The 14,366-nt window shown below is 38.1% G+C and overlaps 1 protein-coding gene across 12 annotated transcripts in view; it reads left to right on the forward strand.

Moving 5' to 3' along the window:
• Positions 1–14,366, forward strand: part of RBFOX2 (RNA binding fox-1 homolog 2) — a 268,119-nt gene that overhangs the window by 242,791 nt on the left and 10,962 nt on the right. For 6 of the 12 annotated variants that reach the window (XM_087448969.1, XM_087448968.1, XM_087448966.1 and 3 more), the window contains 4 exons: positions 3,231–3,284; positions 3,400–3,492; positions 4,583–4,727; positions 8,418–8,457. In XM_087448969.1, the coding sequence (XP_087305095.1) occupies positions 3,231–3,284; positions 3,400–3,492; positions 4,583–4,727; positions 8,418–8,457 (332 nt within the window). The remainder of the gene's footprint in view (positions 1–3,230; positions 3,285–3,399; positions 3,493–4,582; positions 4,728–8,417; positions 8,458–14,366) is intronic. The other 6 variants (XM_087448971.1, XM_087448970.1, XM_087448967.1 and 3 more) reach the window with 3 other exon arrangements.

Here is a 14,366-nt window from a genome sequence, read left to right on the forward strand (position 1 = left end):
CTCCCAATTTCAGTCTTAAGACTGTTTCTTTTACACTGAAGCATTTTCTTTACCTAGGAGAGTATTTTATTTTTACAAATTACCTTTTTCTTAGAATGAAGCTGTTTTTTAGTTATTAAAGGTTTATGGTCTCAGTAAACTTCATGTTATACATAGTGTGAACATGTCACTTGAGGTTACCCGTTAACCCAAGTGAGGTCCCACTAGGGCACCCTCTTTTTTAGCTGCTCTAGTTCTTTGTAATATATTAGGCTTGTCCATAATACCCCTGGATGCCCGCCAACGCTCACTTTTACTAGTGATTCCTACTCATGTGAGCATGAGTGGAATAATTCTTGACCCCTTGCTCTCCTTTTAATGGTATGCTCTAGAGGTAACAGCCATGGGGGGGGGGGTGTATTTTCTATTTTCTGTTCTGTGACTACATGTTATATAGTGAGTTTTATAGATGTTTCTCACTGAGAAGGAAATTTTCTGTGAATTTTCACATCAATTGTCGTATTTCATCTAGACTCATGTTCTCTAAATCAGGTGGAATATAATTTTAATCTGCAGTACAACAGTAGTTTTGCAGATTGTTCTACAGGGCATCTGGGGGGAGAAAAGAGGAAACTAAATGGATTGGATCCTGAGGCCTCCAGCTCTACTTTGGTCTGAACAACTCCTCATTCTCTGTTGTATATTTTAGAGTTCTGCATAAGATGTATCTAGAATGGGAGGAGGGGTTTCTCCCTCTTTATTGCTTTGTAGAAGTTTGAACCCACTGCTGGAGTATGACGGTGTGTGCTGGTAATGTCGTGAATCAAGCAGAAGTATATTAGTGTTGAGTATATCCCACGGAGTCTGCAGTGTGTGCATTGAGCCTCTCTTCAAACAGATGATGCAGTGCAGCATAACTGGTGTTGTCCCTACTCATTTTATCAGTGGCATATCATGTGGTACCACCACCTCCCTCTTTACCTCTTGTTTCTTCTTTTCACTGCTATCATAAAAACAGAAGTTTCTGCAATTTTGATAGAAACCCAATGTAAACAAAATAGGAAGGCGAGGCAAACTATGTCAAATTTCCTTTGGATCCAGGGAGAATGGTGTGGCAGAAAGAGCCGCTGACTGGAATTCAGAAGACAGAAATTCTACTTCTAGATTTGACTCTTTATTTTACTCTGTGACAGTGGGCCAATTTTCTAACCTATCTGGTTCTGTTTTCATCTGTAAATTAGCAGTCACAGAATTTTAGCACCAGAAGGTCCTTTAGATGTCATCAAAACCCAACCCTTTTAGCTTATTATTTAGGAAATGAAGCCCAGATGTGGTACCTGTCTTATCTCTCTCTTCAGGTTTTGTGAAGGTCAAATGACATAAACATCTGTGAAAATACATTGTAAATTGTACAAAACTAAATATATTCAAAGTATTATTGACATCATACCATTATTATAACGTGCATCCGTTATATGCAGTTAAAGGGAGTGCCTGCTTAATTAAGTAATAGTGCCTGTATTAGAAAAGTGAAAGGCGGCTGGCCTGGTGGTGCAGCGGTTAAATACTCGCGCTCCGCTTCAGCAGTCCAGCATTCGCAGGTTCAGATCGCAGACATGCACCTACACACCGCTTGTCAGGCCATGCTGTGGCGGCGTCCCATATAAAGTAGAGGAAGATGGGCACGGATGTTAGCCCAGGGCCAGTCTTCCTCAGCAAAAAAGAGGAGGATTGGCATCGGGTGTTAGCTCAGGGCTAGTCCTCCTCACAAAAAATAAATACATAAATAACACAAGAAAAGTAAAAGGCCATTTAAAAATATTATTCTAAGTCAATATTCAAGCCTAATGGAGCCAGAGTTGAGAAACCTGCAGCTGCCGTGTTCAAGGTTCTGAGAAGGGTGTGCTAAGTGCCTTCCAGTGAATTCTCAGCCTTTTAGTTTAGTTTATCACTTGATTTATCTGACATTGCAGAACATTTGTGCTCTTACAACTCCAGTAGGATTTGACCCCAGGTTTTGCCAAATTCTTTGTGTAGAATAATGAAGAGGCATGTCTGTAAACACATAAAATAATGAGTGGGGGATTGGAATGATTGAGAATGAATGGGTTTTCTCTTGAATAATGTCTTTGCTTTTAGCCATTTAAATCTGGTAATTGGCCTTTTCTTCTTTCCAATCGTTTATTTATAGAGTGACAGTGGCACGATGTTAGCCCTAAATAATATAAAAGAAGTAAACCGAAGAGCCAGTCTTGCAGACGAATAATAGGCGTGTTTGCTTATTTATGTATAAAATTCAATAAATATTTATTGATTAAAGTTTTCATATAGAGTTCTACTACTCTTTAGCTATCAGTGGGCACTAGTACATTTTTCTTTTTTTGGCATTTACCATTCCTACAAATATAAATTCTTATATAAGTATAAAAAAGAGAATGAAAAAAATAAAATTGACGTCAAACCTAATGTTTGGAAATACTTAAAATTTATAAGTGTTTAATTAATAACAGCAGTCTCATATCCTTTAGCTAAAATGTCTGATTAATTTAAATATGTTGATTACAAATTAAAATCTCAGAAGACGTGCACTGAAGTTGGGAATGTACAATGAATTTTATTATTGCGTATCTCTCCTTGTTGACTTGGTTAGCTCCAGTGAAATCCCAGCGGTAAATCCCAGTCAAAGGCGATCTCAGTTTACCCAGAATACCATCAGCATGGTATAATTGAACAGGGACTTCAAAGATCCAGGTCAAATTTGAATTCAGTCAGAGGATACCTTTATAAAACAGATAGAGTAGTAAACAGTGTTAAGATGACATATAAGAAAGCACATCACAGTGTGGTATAGAATGACATTTTTCTGCCTTTTTTCCTTTTTCTAAACAAAGGATAGGTCATTAGGCAGTTCTATGAGAGATACTATACCAAACCCCAGGATCTATTTATATTTCTTTTCTCATTTCCTCTTCATCTTCCTGCCTCCCTCCCAATTTTTTTCTCTCCCTCCTTTATCCTTACCCCCTACCCCAGCCCCTCATTATCCCTTCACTGTGCTAGTCCTACTTAAAGATAATCAGGTCTGGAAATGTCATCACCTTCTCATATAAACCCCCAACTGGCATTCTAAAGAGAAGTTGGTAATAGGCAAAAATAAACCCAGCGATGTCTGAAGCCGACTTGCACATCCCTCCTTTTCCCTGTATTCCTCATGTCATCTTAAATGCTCACTGTCCTCTCTTTCATTTCAGGTTGGAAATTAAGCCCAGTAGTTGGAGCTGTGTATGGCCCTGAGTTATATGCAGGTAGTGTTTAATTTTTCCATTTGTGCTATTTAACTGTAACAACATCTGTTGTTTTTCAATTTGCTATTCCTTTGTAATCTTTTTGCATTTTTTAATTTTTTTTAAATGCAATCAGCATCCAGCTTTCAAGCAGATGTGTCCCTAGGCAATGATGCGGCAGTGCCCCTATCTGGAAGAGGGGGTATTAACACTTACATTCCTTTAATCAGTAAGTAGCCTATGTTGGCCTAGCATGGATTTTGACTGTTGTGAGTAAACAGTGATGTGCTGGTCTTTTTTTTCTCCCGAAGTATAATACATAACTGAAAAGGAGGCATTCTCGAGAGAGATGAATACCATCACAATGCTCTGTTCTGCTTAGCCTGTGCTAGAATCTTTCCGACCAAATACTAAGATTGCCACAAAGCATAAATAGTTGGAAAAGGTAGAGGGGAGGGAGGGCATGTAAAGAACACTTTAGTCTGCACTTGATAATAAAGAAAACAAAAGAATAAGTATTTGTGGAATATATTATGCGTGTTTTCTGCAAGTCAGCTTGGGCTCTGTAGTAGAGTACCACTTAAAAGCACCTCCAGTGTTACTGATTATTCTCAGCTCTGCGGACATTCTAAAGTCATTTTGACCTGAGCCATTTTGTTCCAGCAAGAGGTATAATTAAACAGAGTTCAGTGGATGTGGAATCAGTGTCTCTGTGTGCTTTGCAGAGGCTAGCGCACTTAAAATAGACCCTTAGAAAATGTCTGCCTCTTTAAAGCCTACAAGGCTACAGCGGAGAGGCAGTTCCCCTCTTGCCTTACGTTTCTGGATTAAAATATTTTAGATAAAGGAGTAAAGTTGACTAATGAAATGTCTAAAGACAATTGTGTGCCTAGGAGTTTGGCACCATGTAAAAACACAAAAGACTGTTCTTATGAGGAATAATTATTATATGTACATAATAATGTTTGGAAACAAGATTAATAATTGGCCAGTTAAGGAGTTTATATCAGTCAATTTAAACTGCCCACAGAAATTAAAAGTCTGATCTCTTATTATGGCAGTAGTTCTCAGAGCTTCTTGACCTGTTTCTCACCAGCTTGCACTGTAATGCCAAAATTGGGAAGGAGCAGAGAAAACTCACTCAAGACTTGTGATGAGTGAGGCGTGGAATCATTAGCTTTTGCATATTGGGTCTCTCTTTCCATTTCTTTTTCAGAAAAGTTGTGCATATCTTTTAATCTTTCCTGTTATTGGTTCAAAGGGAGTTGTGGTTATACACCTGCTGTTGAGTGCAAGTTGACATTTCTGTCATATTTTGGGTCTCCCTTTAGTTCCTGGCTTCCCTTACCCAACTGCAGCCACCACGGCGGCTGCTTTCAGAGGAGCCCATCTGAGAGGCAGAGGGCGGACAGTATACGGTGCAGTCCGAGCGGTACCTCCAACAGCCATTCCCGCCTATCCAGGGTAAGCATTCGATTCCAAAATAAGCAGTAGGACAAAAAAGGAATACCATGGCCCTCATAACTTCTGGGACGTTGCCGTGCCACATAGTAGAGGTTCTATGAATATTTGCAAATTAATGGATTAGATGGCAAGAACCAAAATATACCATCATCAGAATGTAACAAAATATCAATTCATTAGATAAATCTTCATTTTGGCCACCTTAAGCCCTCGTGGTAGTGGCTTAAGACAGTAGCCAGACCGTCTTGTGTTTACTAGCAGTGTGTTGGCATGGAGTTCACTCAGCATCGCACGAATATGGATTAACACTACTGCAGAGAACCAAAATAGGAGCTCAAGATTGTAGTACAAGACTGCATCTGCTGTGTTCACCCCTATCACCACCCTGTGTTGGGGCTGAGGCTATCACATGTGCCTTCCTTTTTGGTTTCACTGCCTGGGTGGTGAGCAGCAGAGCTAGTTACCCACAATGGATTTGCTTTCTTTGTAGGAAACGGATTAAAAGAGTTTAATTCAAAGATGAACCAAGTCCAATTGAATCAAGGGAGAAAGGGAGAAGTAGGAAGAATTAAACTACAGTTGGCTTCTGAGTGATGGTAAAATAGCTAATGTAGCTGAGCATCCTTCACCCTTTGATTTTTGTATGGAGGGTGTCTCATGCAGTGGAATGATTCCATAGCAACAAATAAATCCTTTGTTATTGAATAAGGGAGAAGGAGTGAAGATGGCAGGTTTTGTTTTTAGTTGTTTCTCACTGTCAGCCTAAAAATGTATATTTTTATAAAGAGTGGACTTTTATAAGTTAGTAGTATCAAGGACTTTCTTTCTTCAAAGATGTGACATTTGTGTTCTTCATCTTTTCTCTGCCTATGACAGGTTATTTCCCATATTCTTACTGAGGAATAAATATAGTGACAGAGGAGCCTATTCATTTCTACTTAGTTAAAATGTAAAGAGAAAGAGCCTCTTTTGTAGGTCCTTTTCTGACAGCAAAATTGGCTTTGAGGTGTGCTAATTTAACATTCATTCATAGACCAAATGGACATGCCATTAGGAGTCCTCCATTGCACAGAATTAAAGCATTTTTATTAGACAAGACAAGTATGCATGTTGAAATGGGCAGGCTCCAAAAGCCACTGGAAGGGAACTGCTTTAGAAATAAACTTTTGTTTGCAGTTTATAGGTGTTTAAATCCCATACATTCCATCATCTCCATCTTCTGCCATTACTTACTTTTAATTTTATCCTTTTTTCTCTCAACTTGACCTTTGACCTTCAACCTCTGACATCTCTTTAAAGACGTGAATAAAGATTCAGTATTGTTTTATCAAGAAATATTCAAGTAAAACATAAAAACAAACCTTTTGGAAGTTCTACACACTAGGAAAATTGTTCATGAAGCGTCTTCCATTTCAATCCAAGAGAATTTACTGTCATGTTTGTAAAGAGATACTGCTCACCAGAAACATGGGACTTTATTCTGTAATATTCCTGAGTTACTTTATACAGTGGTTGAATTCGTTCCTATTCAATGTAGGTCATTTCAGTAGATTGGCCAAACTTGAGAACCCATTCTCTACCAAGTCTGTTTCAGGTATATATTTGCTCAAAGATATTTTATCTTTATGTCTAATCACATCAATTTCTGTGCATTACATTGAACGCTAATTTCCCATGTTTTCTTTTTTATTAACTAAACCGCCTGTTTACATGGAAGATGGCAAGGAATAAGTCCAGTATTTTATGGAGAATGGCCTAAAGTTGCTTTTCAGCTTAGTGAATTAATTTCATCGTTAATCATTGTGTTCCAGCCTCCTTGTGGCATTTGATACAGGGAATATTGGAATTCTTGTAGAATTTAGGTGAATATTCCCAGTGAGTGATGCAGCTTAGCATAAAATTTATTCATGTTTTTAATGCCACCACTCTTCTTTATAGAAGAAATATTTTTAAATCTTTGCCTATATCCCCTTACTGAAATAGTTGAAAGTTAATTAATCACCACTTGGCATCAGTGCTTTGCAGTTTATCAGCCCTCTCATTATGAACAAGTCTCTTTTTTACTAAAATGCAGTTGAGAGGCAGATTACTTTCTAATATCAGACTTTACCTGCAATTGGAAAGTATAAAAATGGGTAGAACTTAGCTAAATGAACATCACAAATGAATTTAATTTGTTGTATAATACAAAGGCACATCATATTTGGGGCATTGCAAAGCGTGACCATACTATCCTGTAAACACAGCAAAATGTCATTGGAAGTAGAATTCAGAAACTTTCCGGCTACCTATAAGAAATAAGTTATTTCATATCCAAGTTAAAAATGTGATTTGACGACCTCACTTGCTAGCTTATTTATTGTAACAGAGAAGGTAGTAGTGAAAATTCCCAGCTTGTTTAGTTGAATAAATAAACAGATCTTCTAATTTAAAATAGCCAAATTTTGATTTAACAAATATGAAGAAGAAAGTCTTATCTTTTGTCTCTACTGCTGTTCATATCTTTTGGTCCCAAAGTGATGTTTTGAGGAAATTATATGCACAAAATACCTCAGAAGGTTTGAAATCTATATTTTAATTATAATAGTTTAGTGTTGCTCAGAATTAGAAAAAAGAGAGAGTCATGTATTTTTTTTGATAGAAATTGTTTTCTAAACACAAAAATAAACACTTCTGTTCTTAATCAGCTACCTTCTCAGTTTTATTCTTTTAAATAAAACAGGTCATGCCCAGAACGTCAGTCATCCATTGTGTTTTTCAGAATTCCATGAATATTCTTATGGTCAAAAAAGAACCCTTAAAATCTTCCAGTTACTCCTTCCCACTCTGGATTATATTGTTACTATCTGGGATCCCCACTGCACCTTTCAATTCTTGGACCTTGGACCAATCACCTTAACCTTTAGCTCATGATCTCTGCTTGTGAAAGCAATGCATTGTGGGTATTTTTGGTTGTGTTTTTTTTTTTTAATTACATTTCTCTGTTTACTTTGGTCAGAATTGATTGACTTGTTTTTCTGAGGTGTTGCATTGGTTCTTAAAATGCTGAATAATAATACTTTGCATGCTTGTGTGATCAGCCAAATCTTATCGCATGTCTAATGTGCAGGGTAAAAAGCAGGTGATGTATGGATATCAGAAAAAAATTTACATATTGTTACGAAACTGAAAACAAAATACTAAACATAATTTTGAAACGTACTTTGCGTACAGGTCCTGCCCTAATGGAATTCTTTGGGTTCATTATTTTCATGTTAAACCCATCTCTACATGCCCCCCTCCCACACACACACACCCCTTTTGAACCTTTTTAAAGAAGAACTTCCTCCTAGAGCAAGCTTTAAAAAAAATACTTCAAGTATGAAAAGTTGATGTTTCCAATCCAGCAGATTTTTGATAGCTGTGTTAGGCCCTCTGGGAATACTCGTTACTGTTTTGATCTTACTTTAATGACCAGATATATAGGGCGTTGCCTCCGGTTTGGCATCCCTCCCCCACTTTGCATGTCCTGGAGCTGTGTGACGCGCGTGCACCTCACGTTCTCATGACTTGCCGTGGCCCCAAACCCAGGTTATGTGTTCATACATCACCTGCCTGTGTAGAGCGCATGTGCATGCTGCCGTCCTCAATAACCGGAATGTGTTTCTGTTCTTTTGTTTTTTGTTTTTGTTTTGTGTGGATTTTCTGCAGTGTGGTTTACCAGGACGGATTTTACGGTGCTGACCTCTATGTAAGTACACACACCGGGGCCTTCTTGACCCCATCCCCTGACAAGCCAGCCTTTTTTTTTCTGTTTCTTTGGTTTGGTTTGATTTTTTTAAAATATAATTTATTTAATTTTTATTTTCTTTTTCCTTGTGGATATATATATATATTTATATATTTAAGAATGCAAGCATGCTTCTCTGCCACTGCGCTTGCCCCTGGGTGCAAAAACTAAGCCTTTGGGTTTCCTGATCATTGCTAGAGTCAGTCTACTGGACATATTCTTTTCCCTTCCCTCTGCCCACAGATGTTCTGTGTATCACTAATATATTTGCGAGATGATCAGCAGGTTTAAAGTCTTTTATTACTGTCATATTGTGTGCATACATAAATAACAGGACTAGCTTAGCTTTAAAGCAACTCTGTCCCTTTTCTGCTTTTCCTTCTCATTTCACATCCCTCTTTAGATCATTAGAGCTTTGATTTACATAGATGGCAATAAGCTTTCTGAACTGTGTGTTTTCCTAATTTATGTACTTTGAGAGAGCATTATCTTGTGAAAGTAAATAAGGAGCTGATGCCAGTGAAGAGTAGGTGATAATGAGAGGAAACCAAATATTCAGTGCTTAAGGCCTTTCTTTATCAAAAAGTCCACAACCAGAGGGTCTCTTTTCTTAAGAGCCATCTAGAGGGAAATGAGTGGCATAATTAGCAACCTAGACTCTTCTTACAAACATTTGACTATCATACAAGATCTGTTGATTCTACTAGCCATGTTAACATCATTATTATTATCCATTATTTAAACTCTCTAGCTATAGCGAAAGTTCTGTGATTGGTTTGTCACATTTCTTTACAATATGGACAAAGTGATCTGACAACATTTTTGAATTTTGAAGTCTTTTATCAGGACATCTCCAAATGATCTTTTTCTGAATGCAAGCTTGGTCTAACCACTCAAATCATTAAGAAACAATTTCATAAGAAAAACCTGTCAGCATGAAATTATTCTTTGGGCATAGGTTAGAATTGTCTAGAAATGCCTTCTCCACCCTTAGCTCCCAAAATGAATAAGGGTACCTTTTTAGTGAACTATTTCCAGTCAGCGATTCTCTGGCAATCCAAAAATGTTAATAAACTTTCGGAATGCACTTAGAGGCTCCTTGTGTTGCAGGAAGTAGAGACAGGATAGAACAATCCTCTGAGGTGCTGTAGTGACTGTACACACCTATCCTATTTAGAGGAGACCTTCAGGGTATGCTTTAATTTAACAGATGCTTAAAGAAACCTTAAGCCATGATTTGGTCCAACTCTCTTACTTTGTGGGCATGTTTCTTAGAGAGATTGTCACTTACCCAGATTACGTAAATTATTTGTATAGCCAAGCTATACAACTAGTCCATATTTCGTTACTTCTCTTAGTACTTTAATTAAATTCCACGTCTTTCCTCAGATGGTTTTCAAGAAGTAATGACAGATATCTTTTTCCTGTGTTTACAATGAAACTTGAGGGTTAGGGATATATATCCTACTTTGACACCAAATTACACTTTTCTAAATATACATATTTGCATATGATCTTAGCATGTACATTCTGCCATATACATTAGTATCCATATTCTCATGAAACTCATCTTTATGTTATTTAAGTTGTTCTCTTGAAATCTGGTCTATTAGAGCACGCTTTTCCACTTAATTATTTCTTAAGTTTTTTTTCCTCTAATATCTTCCTTATTTGGGGATTTTTTTAAGTATGGCCTACTTCCACTTGATTAAGATTTGCCTACTTTTACCTTGCTAAGTCAGCCAACCAAATATTTGTTTATAGTTCTCTCATAGCCTTAGTTCACATATATGATTTTATTAAGAGAGATGATTTTTCTATACTTGTTGAGAAAATACTCTTGTCTACTAAACAGATCACCTTCTCAAGCTAAACAGAAGTAATTCAGTGACCTTGCTGAAATATTTTTTTGACCAGTGGCCCCCTGTTGATGAAAAATTAATAGTAATGTCATGATCATTTCTTAGTTCCTATCCTAAAGCAGTTACTTGGAGGAAAAAGTTGGTCACTAGTGCTGAAATAACATCCAAACCCCCGAACCCACTGATGAAAAACAGGAATACATTATGAGGTAACTGCTGAGTGAGGCCTAGTGTTAGCTATAGCTTTTAAAACTTTATATTCCCTAGTCCATATGTGAGGGAACAAAGGATGCTTCTTAAAAAACACACAAACAGGAAAAAAGACCCTAATGTTTTACCTTGAGTGTGTTCTCTTCTCTCTGTACATTTTCCAATCTGTGGAAATCTAACAGTATACGTTTAGTTCTTGTTTCTTCAGAAATCAGATTAGAAATAGAAAGAGAGGAGGGTTTATCTAGTATAAAAAGGGCACTGAACCAGAGCTTGAAGAGGTGACAGGAGGGAAAAAAGTTGCTGGTTTTGTTTAAGTTATATTAATTTAGGCTGTTAATTGTGGAGTGTTTTTTTAATCTCTCTCCCTTTTCTGTTCTTAGCCGTAATTCCTGCTAGCCGTCTTCTTCCTTTCTGTTTCTTTCATGGCACACTCCTCTCTGGAGAACTGCTCTAGCAGTCGTGCCGTGGTTTGTAGAGAGCCCCGTGGTAAGACTCAGGAGTGTAGCAGATAGACGACATGTCTGCCCACCCCTCCTTTTTGGCCAGTAGAAAAGGCATAGTTCACCCTAATTCACTTTTTAACTGGGATAACAAACTGCTCCTAATTCTCATCCTGTGAAAAGCATGCTTGCATCCGAAGGAAAGAAAAGGCTGGTGGCCCCTTAGCGGGCTTTTTGTATGATTGTTTTCCTTCCACAGCTGTGTTTTTTGAACTGCTCTTCCTGTGTTCTGTTATAGAATAGTCTTACAGGAACCAATCATTAGCGCTAAAATACCTCAGGTAGGAGTGCCAGTGTGACCTGCCAATCAATCAGATTGTGGATTGCAGTGAAAAAATTGAATTATACTAACCATTCCAGCTCCACGTTAGAGATGGGAACAGAGGCTTTTTTGGACAATCAAGACTTGTGAGCGTGTGATCTAAGCCCTGCTACCTCAGCAGTGCACAGAGTCGAGTTCCGTACATGAGGGCACTTCCTCCAAAATTAAGTGCTCCTGTCCCATTGCCACATATCCACACCAGGCATGTTACATGCACTGTCCCATCACTGCCACCTCTTTTAGTTTGTCGATCACATTTATCCATGGTGTTTAAACTGGGCTTTTATATTTGGAGATCCTAACAGTTGGGGTCATTTTCTTACTACTCTGAAAGAAATGAGAAAAGGGAGGAAGTAGAATCTGTCCAAACAGGACCGCTGAATCCCAAATTGGGACCTGTAGTGAAATCATAGTAATTGGACTTTGCTACTACATAAGTTTGAAGTTGCCTTAAAAATCTAGACATATTGGGACTATAAAATTGAAACATCTGTTTCCCTTGCCCTCTTTCCTTTCACCTTAAAACAAGATCAGTGAGTTCATTTGGATAATAATATGTTAGAAGGTTTACTGGTAGCTGGATGTTAGGAAAAAGAAAACAGTAGATAGCTTTTTACAATTCAGTTAGTTTAGTTATGTGGCTACCCAGCGAGATTTTGGAAATGAACTACTTTGGGGAGATGTGGAATAGTAGAGTTCTTGAAAGGTTTAATTCAGTGAAGACCATATCTCATCCATCATAGAAGTAATTAGTGGAAGATAGCAAGTAGATCACAATTTCTTCCCTTATCCCCAATTTTAAATATTAATAAGATAAAATTTAAATACTTTTTAAAAAACTTTTTATATCTACTTTTCAAAGTTGATAGGTCTCTCAATCAAAAGCAGTAACAATATTATCATTATAAGTTTTTGTATTCACATCTGTGTTATTCGCATTTAATCAAAGGTGCCATATTGCCACGTAAGAACCTGTGTCTTCTAAAGAGCCCCTCATACAAGTTCAGACTAGAGCAGTGGTCCTCAGCTAGAGTGGGGAGGAGGTAGGGAAGGGAGGGAGTTAGACTCATCTAGGGACAAATAAAGTGATGCCCAGAGGCACAGTGTTAAACCCAAGCCAGTTGGAGTACATCTCTCCGCTGGTCTATGATTTTAAACATCGCACCTGCCCTTCTCCCACAACCCCCCCCACCCTGTCCCCACTCCCCTTGCTCTGTAAATCTATACACCACACATAGGGAACAAGCTTTCATTTTGTCTGCTGGTCTTGAAATACACTCTTCTCCTCAGTGTCACATAATGTCATTGTCTTCCGGGTAGAAAGAAGGTGTCTTGACATCACATGCTCACCAAAGTCCTGTTTTAATGTAAACCTAAAACAAAAATATAATAAAATTAAGGGCTAAGTTAAAATCAAGACAAGGAGGAATTCTGCCAGTGTGAGATTAAACTAATAAATGTTCAGGTATAGATAAGATATAGGAGGGATGACATAGAACCCTTAGATTTTGTTCTAGTTAAAACACAGCTACAGAACTGTGCAGAAAAATCATGTGGTCAGTGTGGCAATGTTATAAAGTTAATTAGATAATAAAATGGATTCAAAGTGGAGTAGAAAGTCTCTAGGAGGTGACATTGAGCCACGGAAAACTGAGACTGTAGCAACAACAAAAAGATCTTAAAGGTAACAGCATTTTCATTTGAAAAAGCTGGAAGTTGAAGGCAGGGATATCGTATGGGTATGTGAAAAGATATATTGCTGAAACTCAGGCAACTTTTTAGAAGAACGCTGGATAGAATGTATGGGTGTTGACAGAGGGCAAGCATACAAGTGAGGGCCACGGGTCAGGACCGAATCGTGTTGTCAGGGTCAGGAAGATGGAATACAGGAGTGATGGAGCATTGGGCTGCCCCAGTTGGGAACTTGAGGAGTCATTCAGAATGAATTACAAAAGGAATAAGAAAGTAATTATTTTTAAAGGGGCATGTGTATATGTGGATCAGGCTTAGCCTGCCAAATTTATCCAGCTATCAGGGTTCCAAAAAGCTGTCCGTGTGTGCCCTCCTACATTAGGGTGTGCTGTGGCCATGCTAATCCCCATTTTTTGTTTTATTTCAAATCACACACAGATAGAATCTGCAAACTGCTTCAGATCAAACAGGTCTGATTGTGTGTAAATACATATGTCCTTTTTAATTTTTATTATTAATGGTTGCTTCAGTTTTGCATCAGTGCATGGTTAAAAGCAATACACATCAGCTATTTCATGACTTCATATCTCCAAATGAATTATTTCTCCTCTTTTTTTGTTTGTTTGTTTGTGCAGTCAGCTGAAGAAATGTTAACATCTCACTCTAAATCTCTCAGTGGAGTCTCTGTTCCCTTCTCTGATATAACAGATGGGTTACTGCTTGTTATAATTATTAACATTGTGGTGTGGGCCAGGGCTAGGGTGGGCAAGATTTACTATTTCTTTGGGCTGGGGAGGGGCCAGTCGTTAGGATATGGAATGTTAACTCAAGTGGTGACTGACTTGTTTCCGTAATACCAGGTCGTTGTGGCTGCACGCTCTAGTAATTGAGGCTGTGTACTTCACCGAGCTTGTGGTAGAGCCTAGGGCGAACCGCTGTCCCAAGAGAATGCTGGGATAGATAGAGTTAGCCAATACGAGTCTGAACGTGGTGATTTTGCTGGTTGTTTTAGCTCCAGATGTTGGCATGCTTAGTTTTTAATGTGATTAATAAATGTGGCCCCATCTCCCCTTCCCACGCCTGAGCCCTGTCTCTCCTACCCCTTCCCCACCCTTGTTCTTTCTGAAAAACTTAAGAAACAGTAATGAAAACTTTGGTGTTTCAAACTGCACTTTGTTCTCATGTTTCTATAAAAGACTCCAGATTTGCTAGTAGAAGTGAAAATTGAGAAAACAGTTTCTCAGCCTGGAATTTTTGTGCACTCCAAAATCTGGAATAGAA

Source organism: Ceratotherium simum, chromosome 25, assembly GCF_057802395.1.
Source record: "Ceratotherium simum simum isolate JZ-2026a chromosome 25, ASM5780239v1, whole genome shotgun sequence".
NCBI classification, from domain to species: Eukaryota; Metazoa; Chordata; class Mammalia; order Perissodactyla; family Rhinocerotidae; genus Ceratotherium; species Ceratotherium simum.